This window comes from Choloepus didactylus, chromosome 16, assembly GCF_015220235.1.
Source record: "Choloepus didactylus isolate mChoDid1 chromosome 16, mChoDid1.pri, whole genome shotgun sequence".
Taxonomy (NCBI): domain Eukaryota; kingdom Metazoa; phylum Chordata; class Mammalia; order Pilosa; family Megalonychidae; genus Choloepus; species Choloepus didactylus.
The window spans coordinates 66,101,881-66,117,780 of NC_051322.1; the positions used below are offsets into that span (position 1 = coordinate 66,101,881).

At 42.1% G+C, this 15,900-nt stretch overlaps 1 protein-coding gene across 10 annotated transcripts in view; it reads right to left on the reverse strand.

Annotated features, from left to right (window-relative positions):
* Nucleotides 1–15,900, reverse strand: part of L3MBTL4 (L3MBTL histone methyl-lysine binding protein 4) — a 433,696-nt gene that overhangs the window by 69,754 nt on the left and 348,042 nt on the right. The window contains exon 17 of one of the 10 annotated variants that reach the window (XM_037805563.1): nucleotides 13,587–13,700. The exons of 8 other annotated variants lie outside the window; for them this stretch is intronic. In XM_037805563.1, coding sequence (XP_037661491.1) covers nucleotides 13,609–13,700 — 92 coding nt within the window. In that variant the 3' untranslated portion in view covers nucleotides 13,587–13,608. Of the gene's footprint in view, nucleotides 1–12,694; nucleotides 13,701–15,900 lie in introns of those variants that run through there. One more of the 10 variants, XM_037805562.1, reaches the window with a different exon arrangement.

Below are 15,900 nucleotides of genomic sequence, written 5' to 3' on the forward strand. Positions count from 1 at the left end.
TGTCTGGAGATACAGTCACTAGCAGGCAGACTGGTTCCGCCATAAATCCTCAACCAGCAGCCTCAGGCGGCCTTCGGCACTGCCCACGACCCGAAGACACTGCTCTGGTTAACTGGCTTTCTATGCCCCATGCACTTGCTTCCACATCCCCACTTCCTTCAGTCCTCACACTCGGGATTCCCCAACCGCTGTCCCCCGGGGCCCTCCCAACCCCATCCAGCCTCCTACTTCACAGAGGAAACAGAAGCCACCAAACTGGAATGCCTTCAACTTCTCCAAACTGAGCTTACAGAAGCTGTCCCTCCACTCACCACAGGCTCATCCCATCTTCTTGAGCCTTCTCAGAAACCTATGACCTCAGAGACCCCTTCCATCCTCTGGACACCCAACCTCTCCTCCTCACCAGGGTCTGTCCCCTGGCTCTCATGTAAAAACAACCCCACCGCTTCACTGCCTCCAGCCTCAACTTACCTCTCTTCTGACTAGTCATCTTACTCACTGCCTCCACTTCTAGGTTACCTACTCACTCCTCAGTCCACTTGAATCCGGCCTGTGACCCCACCCACAGTTCACCCTCACGTCTCCACTGACCTCGATGTCATTCATTCCAACATAAGGTATTTTCAGCCCAGCATTTACTTTTCAGGCCTCATCTTACCTGACCCCTCCTTCCTCTTGGCACTCATGATGCGACAGTCCTTGGCTTTCTCCCTGTGTCTCTTGGTGGATTCCTGCCCACTAGCTCCTTCCTTACTCATCTCCTCTGCACCATCCTTCAGTATTAAACTTCTTCACCCCTTTACCTCTCTAAGTGATCCTGTTCAGTCCCAGGGGTTCAATGATCACCTCTATGCAGCCTCCCTGCAAAAGTTAAGCTCCAGCCAAACTTCACCTCTGAGCTCTAGACTGAGGATACCTGCCACTTGACATTTCTTCTTGGCTTTCTCAAAGGCCTCTCAAAACTCCACACATTAAAATTCAATTCATAGTTGCTCCACAACCCAGCATTTCCACTACTCAGTATATACCCAGAAAATCTGAAAACCCTGACATGAACAGACATTTGCACACCAATGTTCACAGCAGCATTATCCACAATTGCCAAAAGATGGAAACAATCCAAGTGTTCATGAACAGATGGGTGGATAAAAAAATGTGGTATATACATATGATGAAATATTAGGCAGCAGTGAGAAGGAATGAGGTCCTGAAGCAACTGACAACATGGATGAATCTTGAGAACATGATGTTGAGTGAAATAAGCCAGACACAAAAGGATAGATATTATTGTGGGACATTTTGGAGAAAAGCTAAGAGCTGACACTGATGCTAACACTTGGCTATGCTTGGAGACGTTTGGAGATGCTAACCCAGAGTTTGCTCCAGAGAAGCTACAAGAGGACCCTGATGCTTAGATGCACAGGAGCTGAAGAAGCTAAGAGAGACCCAGAGACATTTTGAAGAAAGCCATTTTGAAACGCAACCTGGGAGCAAAGAACAGCAGATGCCAGCCGCGTGCCTTCCCAGCTGACAGAGGTGTTCTGGACGCCATGGGCCATTCTTCAGTGAAGGTATCCTCTTGTTGATGCCTTAGTTTGGACACTTTTATGGCCTCAGAACTGTAAATTTGTAACTTAATAAATCCCCTTTATAAAACTCAATGCATTTCTGGTATTTTGCATAATGGCAGCATTAGCAAACTGGAACAGTGGTATATGGGAACAATTACTTACTGCACGTTATGGACTATACTTAACAGTAATTCCTTACTAGTGCCACCCCAGTACTAAGGGTAAATAACTGGGGGGAGGAGGATAAGAGATATGGGATGTTTTGGGTTTTCTTTTATGTGTGGCTGTGTATATCGGTTACTTTTCTGTAATGGTGATGCTAAGCCTACTTATAAACATGTCTAAGAAAGTCACCCCCAGAGAACCTCTTTTGTTGCTCAGATGTGGCCTCTAAGCCAAACTTTGCAAATAAACTCACTACCATCCCCCATTACATGGGAGATTTCAGTGGCTTCAAATAGAGTTGAGAGGTCATTCTGGAGGTTATTCTTATGCAAGCTTCAGCCAGACATTACAAATTGCTATGATATGTCAAGCCCCAACCAACAGTATCCTGAAAACCCTAAAGAAAACCAGGGCTCTATCTAAGACACTATAAAAGTTTTACTTATTTAGTTTATTTTTTCAGAAACTTAAAACCTCCAGGTTGTTCCCATGCCAGATAAGCCCTGAAACTTAGAGGTACCAGTCTCTCCCAGAATATCAACCAGTTGCATCCCTCTCCCCTATAATGTCGACAACACCCCTTTTCAACACAAAGAAGTTAGAATGGTCATTGCCCAAATATCCCCAAAGATTGAGAGAATGATCAAATGAGAGGGAGGAGTTGTAACTGAGAAGTTAGGATTTAACAAATGATTATGACTACTGATTAATTATATAGATATCACTTTTTAGTTTCTAGAGTATTAGAACAGCCAGAAGGAAATCCCTGAAACCGTGGAACTGCAACCCATACTATATTTTGAAATTTGCTCTATAACTACCTGTTAAACTGTATGTTGAAATTTATCTCTTTTCTGTATATATGTTATATTCCACAATAAAAAATGCTAAAAAAACACCCAAACCCGATTCCTATTTCCATCCTTGTCCCTGTTGCCCTTGTCCCAAGCCTGGTTCTGTTACGCTTTCCTTATCTCAGTGAAAGGCACCACTTTCTATTCAGTTGTCCCATCTTCCTTAATATCTCCTGTCTCTTACCCCAATATCGAAGCATTGTTGATGGTTTCCTCTTGAATACATTCTCCTCTTCATCTCTTCCACACCACTACACAAGCCTGAGCCATCACCCTCTCTGCCCTAGGAAATGCCAATAGTTCTCCAACTGACTCACATGCATGTACACTGCCAGTTTCCTATAATCTGCTCCCCTGGATTTAAATTCCTCGATGCCTTGCCACCAACCTCCATCCCATGGCCCCAGAATACCTCTCTAGCCTCATCTGGAACTGTGCCCTCTCTCCACTCACGCTCTGCTGACTTTCAGTCCCTGACACTTACTCTTGGCTCCCTCCACGAGGCTGTGTACATACTGCCCTCTGCTGCTGGGTTCCTTCTTCCTGCCCCTCACTTCATTACCTTCTGATCATCCTTTACCCATAGCTCAAATACCACTTCCTCAGGAAATGTCACTTATTCCCTTAATTACATCAAATCCTTCTGTAATTTACTTGGCATTGACTCAAAGCTAAGGAAGGATATTTTCTCAAGAGCACCAGTAAGGGACAGCTGCTTTTGTTTTTAGGTGACCCTTGGAGGTGGCATGATTTTGGAATACAAGTGCGCAAGTGACTGCTTTAAGAAAAATCCCTGTAAGAATGCATGGAAAGAACATTAATTAATGTTGACACATGGCCCCAGCTCTCTAGAGCAGAGTGAAAATACTTCGCTGATTCATTACCCTTTGATGACAGTACACATGCCTTTCATTTGAACCTGTCTTCAAGCCATGACCACAAATGAATGTGGAGGGAGCAGCCAAGCCGTCTCTCATTGGGTCTCCAATTAGCACTTGGGCAGGTGTTTCTCATGCAGCTTTCAAATGTGTTGGAGAAAACAGTCTCGGCTGTCAACCTCTTCTCAGGCTTGGAGCCATCAGCTATGTGGTTCTGAGAAGGCCAGCTAGGCTCTGCGCACTGGAGGAGGAGGTGGAGGAGGAGGTAGAGGAGGAGGTAGAGGAGGATGGGCAGAGAGAAGGAGGGAGAGGAGGAGGAGGAGGAAGAGGAGGAGGAAGGGGAGGAAGGGAAGGAGGGGAGATGAGACGATTAACTTACAGGCCATGAGGAGTAAGTGAGCTAGAGCTACTCAAGCCTGGCCTATGGTGGCTGCTTCTCACCTCCCCTCCTTCTTCTTCCCATTCTCAAGGGGTTGGTTAGAAAAGTACCTTTTGTCTCCAAAGACTACAGAGCTGGCTTTGTTTCCAGTTACTTGAATTATTATTTTTTTCAGTCTATCTGCACAATAGTTTTGCCTGTAAGCTGAACATACACGCCCTCCAGAAGATCTGAGGGCCTTAGTAAGCTCCCAAAGCACCTGCTGGTCAGCAATGGTTCTTCTAGCTGACAGCCAGAACTACTGCTCAGCAAGCTTCCCATCATTCCTTTAGCAGTTATTCTGATTGTCACTTGGAAAAAAAGAGAGAAAAAACTACAACCGGAACTTGAAATCACAGATACCGATTAAGAAGCCCTCACCCCCTTCTCAGGGGAAGTCACCAACCATGCCAGGAGGCCATCCTCCAGGCCTTCCTCACCTCCTTCTCTATTGTGTGCCTTTCCACGACCTGGGGGAGATATTAAGTCTAAGGAAAGGAGATGTTAAGTCTAAGGAAAAGGCCCAGCCAGAACCTTAAACCAGGAAACTGGGGACAAGCAGCCTCAGACATTTATCAGAACAGGAATTCTCAGCAGCAGATGGATAAAAACCACACTCAAAGTACGGGTTTTTGTTTCTCTTCTCTGGTGTGGAGTGGAGCATGTGGGCAGAGCTGCCATTTATCAAACCCAAGCCAAATCAGTTTTGAGGAGTCCAGCTGTGATAGGACTTCTTCCCCTGCTCTTCTGGACTCTGTGCTGTGTTAAGTGGCAGCGATTACTTGCCCTTTCTGGACTCTTTATACCGTGCAAGTAAAAAAGGGATCATTTGCTGAAAGTTCTTGTTGTGCCCTGAATCTGTGTTGCCAGGTGCACCGTTGCAGCAATTCGCTCAAGGGCAGTGTCAGAAAAGTACCTTTGCACAATAGGCCAGATTTGTAATTGCACAGAACACCTATGCAATTCTACCATTCTGTACTAGTTAATAAACACTTTTAACTAATCAAAGGATGAGCTAGCAAAATGCTGTCACAAACCACAGGGATGAGGTCAGGAAGGCAGTAATACAGCATTGTGAGTATTAAAGGTAATTATAAATGGCACTCATGCTACTCAATTTGGTATCACAATTACTAAGAGATCAATCTTAAGCAAAATCTTTATAGAAGTGTCTGGACAGGACTCTAATCAGTAACTGCTATAACAAGTGCCACAATATTTGGAGGACACTGGATCAATAGAAGGCCTCAAAGTTCATTCTCAATATTCTTTTCCTCAAGATGACGAACAGCTGCATAACCTGACTTCTCTTCAGAAAAATTCTTTAAATTTTTAAATTTAAAAATTTAAAAAATCCTGGCTAATCAAGTCTTAGCCTTTTCCTTTGGGTAGAAACTATGTGAAAACTAGTAGGTTTCACCATTATGAAAAGCAATTAACATTGTAGTCTTCACAATGCTAAAAATATGAATAACTTCAATGTGCAATTTTTACAACTGAAGAGCAAAGTTCCTCAGTCTTTACAAACTGTGATATCCTCTATTATTAATACCTGTTCACATTAATTTCTAAAGAATCTAGTTTTAAGCAACTCAATAAAATCAATGCCTAATAATATTTTCTAAAATGCAAATATAATCTGTCTCTAGTGTGCACAATAGCTTTCTGATTTGCTATCTGAATAAAATCCACGTCGTTCCCCAATAGCTTCATGGGCTTCTGCTGTGAAGTGTACGACTTCTGGTTTTTAATGGAGTTTTTTCTTTTTCCTTTTAGGGCAATAACATGGCTCTGCAAATGAGCTCTGGAAAGAGGAAGAGAAAGCAGTGGGGAGGATTTTTTTTTCCCCTCCCAGTAGGTGATCTGCCTAAAATGGGAAAACAATTATAAAGCAAGTTTTGTTGCAGAGTATGTATTGATTTGCTCTTGACTTCTTGGAAGTTTTCTTCATACAGTACATTTGAAGAGTCATGTGCACCTGGTATTTAGTCTCTTTTGATGCTGTCACAGGGGGATGAAATGTGCAAGGTGATGGTGACAGCTCACTGAGGGGTCAGTGGGGGGCTGTGAGGGACCTTGACGCAATCCTTGCTGCTTCAGCCTTATGGTGGCAGAGCTGTCCTTTGGGTTGCTCCTTGTGATCTTATCCACACGTATCTCCAGCAGGCACTATCACCAGGACACATGCTGCCAATCTAATTTGGTTGCCAATCTAAAACTTTGGTGGCCCTGGACACGACAGTCTGCATGAACATTTGCATTCAAGAAAAGGGTAGCAAAATCCTGGTGTATTTCCTTGGTAGTACAGATGCACTGGATGAATTCAGCCCTTTCTTGGAGTTTCTGCAGTGGACCGAATGCCTTCTGTGGTTTTTATGGAGACATGAGCCTCATCCTGGGGAGGAGGCTGCTTTCCTGTACTTTGCTTGGACATCTGAAGGACGCAAAGCCTCTGCTAATGGGAAGGTGTCCCAAGGGGTGTTGTGCTATATATTAATGGACCCTGGTATCACAAGTGTCCCACTTGTCAGCAATGGCTTATACTGCATTACATTGAAAGCTCCTGGCTTTGCAGGAAGAGTGTAAATAGCAGGGACAACTGAAAGTGGCAGCGGTAGCTGCCAGAGCAGATATCGCAGAAACACTGGAGGGGTCTTGTGATATTTCTAATCAGTTAGCTACTCTGCCTCATTAAACACTGATGGGACACATTTGGCCACTGTGCTCTGTGCCTGACTTCTGATGGGCTTCCCTCCCAGTTTCTCTAAGACCACATCATTCAATGCTAAAATGTCTATTTGGGAGTTCCTTGGAAAGCAACTGTAGGTAATTCCAAAAGCTTATGGAGAATTTAGAGAAACACACAGCAATGAATAAAAACTGCCTTTAAGTCAACTTCATAAGCATATTTTCTTTGACATTTTGGTTTCAAAAATTATGAATACAGATGGTACCAAGAGCATGCCATTGAATGGAAATTCCTATTAACTGGCACTTATACATCAATAAAAATTAAAATCATGTTAAAACAACGGTCCAGTCCCTAAACTCTAGTAAGTTTGTAGAGTACTTTCTGAATCATAAATCAATGAAATATGTTTGGAATATTTTCAGTATCAATTAATTGCAATTTTTAGAATATGACAGTTGACATATAGATAACTTGCAATTAATCAATGTATTGGATTACACTCAATTTAAATCAGTGTCTACTCCCTGCCAGATGCTAGACACAGTGAACAATAGGGCTTATTGTACTTTATAAGCCTCTTGTGAAATAATAGATGTCAGTTTTCAGACATTTAAGCAAATGCCAAAAAAAGTCAAATATCCTTGTTTGACCTTTGCAGCTGAAAGGGCAGCAAGATAAATACCATAAGCATTTTTTCTATCTAACTGTCTGAGGTAAAAGAAAGAATCTCAATTTAAGTTTTGTGAGCAGCCGACTCTTACTTTGCCAATAATGAAGAATTTTCTGTTTCAAGAGTCAGTAAGTAGGCTAATAAACATATAGAATTCTGACATTGTTAGTTTTCAGGGAAAGAACAAGTCAACAAACTGGAAAATGTACCGCAATGGCCCAAAATTGTGCTATGCAAATTGAATGCTACAAACCCCTAAACTACGGTGCATGTAAGATGACAAGACAAAACCCATTTAAAATCCAGGGAATTTCAAGAGAAAGTTTGGTCAATTTACACTCCTCAAAACAAATTTATCATTTGGAAGAACAAGTCCAATGTAGGAATATGCAATTATCAACCTGTCTTTATGTCTTCCTATTTTTTAAATGTTATAAGGTTTTGTATGTATTTCCAGTTAGCGATGGTTCTTTAAAAAATATACTATGATAACATAGTCAAGACAATTTCTAATCTATTTTAATGCATTAATAAAAAATCTACTTACATGGCTAAAACATAAATTTGATAAGGCGGTAAATATTCTGTAGAGAGACAGGCAAAGGAGTTGGTTCTAGAAATGCTACAAAATTCTTTCAGTGGACATGTATGAAGTGTCCACTACATGTTGGCAAGAGGTGAAGCCCAGAGGATGTAAAACAGAGCAAAGATCTCCTACCCACAAAAAGTTCCCAGTCTATTTGGGCACATACATGACAACAGGTACAGTAAGGTAGTCTGGAGCAAACTCTGTGAGAAGTGACTGGAAAGAGAAATCATGGCATGCAAATACTCTTGCAAAGTCTTGTTTACATAGTCTGGTTAACTGTGTTCTTCGAACATCCTTGCCTTCTGTGGCTGAGCTGCTGACCCTCATGGCCTCTCCTCTGAGGCTGTGGGTCCCCCCGGAAGCCCTAAAAGTCTTCCTGCTTCTGTCCCCAGGCTGGACAAAAGCTCTCAGGTGCTTGTTCATTCTTAGTGACATATTTCCCAATAAAGTCTCTGGAAGCTCCACCTTTACAGAACTATGGATCTTAGAGCGAAAAGAGCTGGGGTAAGCCCCTGACTTGTCCTGTGTCTTCGCATTGGTCTTTTGGGCATTGCTGTCACCCAGCACCCACCAAAGTGCTGCTCAGATTTGGGGCGGTGCTGTGCGTAGCCGAGCCTGAGGGCTCTGCAGCAAAGTCTGGACTCCAACCCTGGTTCCATCACTTGTAGTTGTGGGAGCCAGGGCATTGATTTAACTTCTGTATCTTAGTTTCTCCTCACCTGTAAAACAGGGTGAAGCTGTGCCCCAACCCAGGACTGTGTATTCTATCAGGTTGTCCTGGTAAGGATTTAGCATGCACAGTGCTCACACTGCCTGCTGATGGAAGCACCCAGTAAACGTCCTGCCCCATGCCCTCCCCTTCTCTCTACCCCTTCCCTGATGCCCTATTCACTGCCCCTCACCCTTCAGATCTGGGTCCCCCGGTGTCACTACTTTGAGGGCAGACTTCGGATGGATTCCCGACGGTTGCTCTCACTGGGCCGTGAGTGCTGTGACAGCTGAGACCAGCTCTACTTTGGTTCACTGTGGCATCCCTGTGCCTAGCAAGGCACTGAACATGTGGTAGATGGGTGCAGAAGGACCCAGTGGTCAAATGAACAGTTCTGGAGCCACAGAAATGGCTCTGCAGAGAAGGCTGCAGGCCCGCGGTGGCCAGGGAAGCAAAAGCAAGCGGGCGGGATCAGGCCTGTCCCCTCCCCAGTAGCTCAGCTGTTACCTATTTTACTCACAGAGCTACTCTATATGGTTCCCAGGAAGGCACCAAAATACAGTTTGAAAACTACTTGTTTTCAAAACTCTCTCCAAGGTCTTACACCTTTTACCTCAGGAATCTGTGAGACAGTGTGGATAGGTACCTCAGCTCTTGGAGAAGAAACTCAAATTGCCCATCTCTCCTATTTCCAGGGAACAGCCATATTGCCCGAGATACATGTGTGAGAGAAACCGTTTTACCCACCTTAAGGAACTGGTCATTTTCTAAAGGTTCATGGTGTTTAAAGAAATTCTAACCTTTGGTAGAATGGAGCCCCCAAAGCAAATGATGATTATTTCTAACATGGCTGGCATTTATTCCAAGATTAATTTACGTTGTTTAATGATGTTTGGTCTCAAGATCACTGCACTAACACCTAGTTCCCTTTCAAACAACCACGCCTGAAAGTTGCTAAGCACCTGATGGAGGTGTAGGATTCTAAGCAGCTTAATTGGCATGGACACAGAGACAAAGAACAACTGCTGGAGCAGGTATGTTTAAGAATAAAGGTTCTTTGATAGTGTGCTCAAGATGCAGATTTTGTTTTTGTTGTTGAGGGGGCAGTGCGAGACTGGTCATGAAACATTCTTAATTTTAAGGCTAAACAGCAAAACAACATAGGAAAAAGGATTACCTTGAAAACTTATTCCCCAACCCCCATGTGTTCACAGATGTGAAAAAGAAATTCTTTGATACAAAGATATAATAAAAAGACAATTAAAAGAACAACCCTGCAATGTAGCCAAGTCCAACCCATTGTCTGACAGATGGCCCAGAGAAGGGCTGTCCAATTCCACAGTTTCAGTTAGGGCCCAAGGTGGAACCCAGATTTTCAGATCCCCAGGAATGGATCTTTCCACTACAATATAGCATGTACAAACTGATGACCAACCTTTTATTACCAGTCTCTTCATTGTATAAGGGACTTTGTTTCTTTTTCAAATCCACCAATATCAACAAGGAAAGTAAGTACTTCTGCAAAGCACCAGAAGACAAATTACCTGAAGGCGCACTTACCAGCCAGGCTGAAAACATCTCAGTGTTTCTGGATAGTGGTGCCTTCCTCTATTTTGTCTTAAAGCATAGCTGGAGGGAGATATGTCTATATTTCTTTAAAATAAAAAGGACTTGGGCTGTAAAATTCATTAACAGTAAAACAGGAATTCTGACATCTCCAAGGAGAAATTTCTGGCCAAGCAGAAAAGCATTCTTGTTAAGAAAAGACAGACCGTCATCAAAGAGAAAAGAATGTCAGAGGCATTGAAATGGTTTTTGACTTCCGGTTTCAGTGCCAACCTATCCAACACGCAGCAAAATTCCAAAGTTCCTGCAGAGGCAGTTTACTTCTATGTTTGAGAAAGAACTTAGCCACGGACAAAGAGGAAACAAATGTCATGAGTTCTTTTCACCATGGTTTCTGGGCTCAGGTTAGGGACATGTGTATTTCTCTTTTAGCTTCTTCAGCAGCTCCAGAGAATTAAAAGGGGAACATCTCCAGGAAGACAGCAGGAGAAGCCCCTGAGACCCACGAAGCCCGGCCCCCGTCCCATGGCAAGCCAAGAGGCAGCAGCAGCTTCCCCAGCTTCTGGAGCATGCACACCACTGGGGCCCAGCTGGGCAGGAGACGCCCCATTCAGGAGGTTAAAACCAAAGTATTATTAATCCATTACAGGAAAATGTTTATTTGAGTATTGTTCATGCCTGTGTCATATACACAGTGCTTTCTTTTTAATGCGTTTCACGTCAATTCTCTTTTGATAGACTCAACTGCTTTGGGAAGTAGACAAGGATCAGCAACTGACAGGTGAGGAAACTGAGGCTTGTAGTCTACACGGCTGAGCACAGTCTACAGAGGCAGCGATTCTGTGGCTGAGATAGGGCTCAATGTCAGTCTTCTGAGTCTCTTTCTAATGTCACTTTCCACAAAACCACAGAGTCAGTTAGCTTGGTGAGCATGTCATGACAAAACAGTGTGATGCCATGGAAGAGCTTTGAATTTGCAGAGGAAACTGCCAGTCACTGGTTGTGAGACTGGGACAAGTCACTCACCCTGAGTCTCAATTGTGCCAACAATAAAACCAGAATCGCAATCCTTTAGAGGGTAAATGAGAAAATGAACACGAAAATGCTTTATAGTATCAGAAAGTACTAGATTAATATATTATTACTGGCATAGTTAGTATATTAATAAAACAGCTATTATTTGATGCTATGGCTAGGAAATGTTTCGAAAAAAGAGATGCCTCCTTCATAGTCATGGAACAAAAACTATGCGAAAGTGTAGGAAAGACATCCATCACCACTGGAAAAAAATATATTTTAAAAACCCTCATCTTTCTAAATCCAAATAAAAGAAAAATGCCATCAAAATAGCTACATCTAGAATAACTCAGGAACTACCTTTTTTTAAGTGTCTGGTTTCCTCAAATACTTGTTACTTAATATTAATTGTTTTATGATTATTTTGCTATAAATTAACACCCTTCCTACCTTGTCCCTACAACTGTTAAGAAAATTAAAAATTGCACTATGAGGAAAATCGTTTGTGAGGGTTTATTAGTATGTTGCAATTTGATATTCTGCATGCGACCACCAAAGCCTTGGCAGTCAAAATTTGAAGGAAAAATTGCATCCCCTAAAATTAATCATAAAAAGAAACAAACGAGGAAAAGCACAAGACAACAGTGAATAAGGGAGAACGATGTAACTAACAGAAGAAACTGTTGTCTCTGCTAATAAATAAAGCCTAAGACAGAAACGATACACAATGCGCCCCACAGGCAGCGGTAACTATGGCAATGGGAAGAGCGGCAAGGCTGGCTGAGTGACGCAGTCAACACCGAGTGGATGTGCTATGCAGATTTCAGGTGTATTCCACATCCCGATTCTCATATGGCACTGAAACATTCTATGCCCCTTATTTATGAAAAATTACTCATCTTAATAGCTACTGCTTTAATTTATCAAGAGATAAAAATGGCCTGTGCCTGTAAGTTATGTAACAGATCAGCATGACTCTTTCAAATAACAGCCCAGTGGATCAGGACCAGAAAGAACTCTCTCCTTCCCCACTTCTCAGTAATGATTTTAGGTCTGAGGATTTTGGGTTCAGAAAGCTTTTATGTTGACTTAGCAACAGCTAAGAATCATTTACATGTTTTCAAGAAATCAAATCTTGATTCTCTCCTCTATTTGGACATAAGGTGCTGGCATTACAATTTGAAAGTGTCATCCCTCAGCAATTTAATGGAATGTCAAAATAACAGTGCTGTCTGGGTGAAAAACCCAGGCGAGTCTCCTCATTGACTAAAGGCCTTTTAAGAGTAGGAATTCTACATCTCATCCCCTAAGCTGCTCCAGCTTCTAACCTTCCTGCTGTATCTTGTAAAACAAGCCCTGGACTCATTTTCATTGACTGTATCCCAAACAGGAAGGGCAAAAATCTCAAGTTTAGAAAGCTTTTGTAAATAAACAGGTCCTTGCCCCCAAGGAGACTGTATCAGGGCAGTTGTTTTTCCCAAAAGCGTTGAAATTAGAGACCAGAAAGACAAATCCTGGTAATGTTCTGGGAGAAATGATAAAGAAAGAAACGAGAGACTTGCTTTGCTCTGGGGTCCCCCACTGCACCCACACAACTCCTTTGCATCCATACAATCCAAAAGGGAAAGGTTCACATCCCTCAATCAGAGCACGCCTACGGGTCTGACACTGGAAGAAGGAGACGTTATTGGAATCCCCTATCACACTGCCTGGGAGTGATGGCCCTCGAATCTAGGAATCCTCTTCTGACTCTGGAGAACGAACACTGTGCAGTGAGGAGCACAATGATGTTATCGTTCTCCAGAAGGAAAGTCCATTCCTCCTGTCAAATCTGGCTTCTCTATCTCCCACTCCTCTGCACAGCAAACAAGTCGAGACCCTCAGCTGTACAATGGAAGACAGATCACTAATCCACAACAAGGGCTGGGGACCAGGTGTATTCCAGTCTGGGGTGATCTGGAAAGGTAAAGCTGCATTCTAATGTAACCGGGGATGGTGTCAATGTGGAGAAGAGGCTGTGTCAGAGGCGGATTCCAGTTCGAGAGGTTATTTTTGTAATCCTCTGAGGGAGCTTATGGCACGGCTGCCCACATCACACCAGCCTTGGGGGTGTGGAATTCAGTTTTCAGACTTGTCAGTCCCTCGAGCCTTATGACTAAAAATAAGTATCTACTTATTAAAGCGAATTTATTTTTATTCAGACTTTTAAAAAAAATTCTAGCACTATAGCTGTTCTCCACATTTAAATTTTCAAAATATTGCATTAACAATGCTTGTTATTCTCCAAAATCCATAAACTATGTCTCGATTCCAGCAAGAAAGCTGGCTTTCTCATATTTATTTACTTCTGGAACTTGACAGGAAAGGAGTTTGAATGAAAGGAGGAACAAAGGGAATTGTTTGGAAAGATAATATAGAATATATTAAAAACCTAGGGGAAGAAAGAGCCCAAGATACCCTAGAAGGGAGGCTATAAACATCAGACCCTCGAGTCACTTCCAAGAACTTTGCTTCTGCTTAGAGCTGCACTGGCTGCGTAGTGTGCCGGCATTCCACAGGCCTTCAGGGCACCTGGCAGGGAAACAAATCAATTATTCACCTCTCAGCACCTCCAAAATCTCTAACCCTGGCACCTCTAACTGCAGCTGGTCTCTAACTTGGGGAAAAGTCCCAAGTTTTAACTACCTTTTTTAATAAGAAACTTTTATTACATTCTATTCTATCCTCAAAGTTCTTATTAATATTTTAGTTTACATCTCAGTAAAGTAGCAGATTGCCTGCGGGAGGGTATTCTCAAGGATAGATGGAATATCCATCCCTGTAAGAAGGAGTATATTCATTTATGTTGTTTTACAGCACTGCAGACATTTATTACAGCTGTTAAAATTTTTCTAGACTGAAACAGAATATTCATTATGCACTCCAGTTCTGTCATCAGTTTCCTTTTACTTGTCAGAATATTACCCTCGTGTTAACTGTGGATACTAAGTTCTTGCCCTTAGAACCATCCTGCTGTTCCCCATCACTCCAGCTCACCCCATCCCTCTATACTGCCTGCCTACTTCAAACATTACAATGGGCTCAGGTGCCCCAAATACTTCTGAGTCATTACAAAGACTCTAAGTCCTTACAATCTGCTTTAAAACATATTTTTTAGGTTTACAGAGAAATTGAGAAGATAGCACAGAGTTCACATTTACACTCCCCAGCCCCCACCACCAGTTTCTGCTATTATCAATATCTTACAAATTCTGTGGTATATTTGTTACAAATGGTGAACAAATGAAATCTATAGTTCACATTCAAGTTCAAGCTTTGTGTATACAGTTCTGTGGGTTTTGATGCATAGGTGATGTCTTGTACCTACCATTACAGAATCACACAGAATCGTTCCACTGCCCTAAAAATCCCTTGGCTTCCACCTACTCATTCCCTTCTTCTCATTTCCCTCTTCCTTTCTTCCTGGCAACCACTGATTTTTAACTCTCTCTATAGATTTGCCTTTTCCAAAATGTCCTATAGTTGGAGGCTTACAGTATGTAGCCTATTCAGACTGGCATCATCTTCTTCTTCTTCAGTATTGTGCTGTCTGTTCTGGGTCTTTTGCCTTTCCAGAGAACCTTTAGAATAAGTTTTCCAATATCCACAAAGCAGCCTGCTGGGGTTTTGATTGGGAACTCACTGAATCTGTAAATCAAGTCAGGAAAAACTGACATTTTAACAATATGGAGTCTTCATATAAATGAACACGGACTATTTATTTACATATTCTTTGATTCATTTCATCCTTAAGAGTTTTGCTGTGTTCCTCAAATAGATCTCATACATAAATTCTCTTTTAGATTTATACCTAAGTATTTCATTTTTTTGTTGGTGCTATTTTAAACGGTATTGCATTTTTAATTTCTAATTCCAACTATTCACTGCTGGTATACTGGAAAGCAACTGATGTTTGCATATTAACCTTGGCTATAGATTTCTTATGCATTCGGGGGTGGTGTAGGGTGAGTTGTTTATGTTTTGTCAATTCTTTGGCATTTCTATAAGGACAGTAAGGTCATCTGCGAACAAAGGCAGGTTTATTTCTTCCTGCCCAATCCACATACCTTTTACTTCCCTTTCTTGTTTTATTTATCCAGGACATCTTGTACATTACCTAGGACTTCAGTCATTCAAAGGGAATGTTGAAATTCTGTATTTTTTTTTTCATTTTTTCTTTCCTTTTCAGTTTGGGAAGTTCTACTGACATATATATTTTCAAACTCACCGATTCTTCGTATGGACACTTCCAGTCTAGTGATGAGTCCATCAAAGGCATTCTTCATTTTTTTTTTATAGTGATTTTGATTTCTACATTTCCTTTTGATTCTTTTTTAGCATTTCCAACTCTCTGCTCACATTACCCATATGTTCTTGCATGCTGTCCATATTTTTCCCATTAGAGCCCACAGTTATTTTAAATTCCTTATCTGACAATGCCAACATGTCTGCCATATCTGAGTCTGGCTCTGATGCTTGCCCTGTATTTTCAGAATGTGTTTCCATGTTTTCTTGTCTTTTAGCATGCCTTGTGATTTTTAACTAAAACCGGATTTGATGTATTAGACGATAGGAACTTAAGGCCTTCAGAGTGAGGTGTTATGTTAACATGGCTAGAAGTTAGGCTGTGTTTAATGCTTGCTGTAGCTGTAGAGTCAGAGGCCTCCACTTCCCCTATTGTCTTTGTTGTGTTCTCCCTCTTGTCTGTGGGTTTCCCTAGAAATCCCTTCTT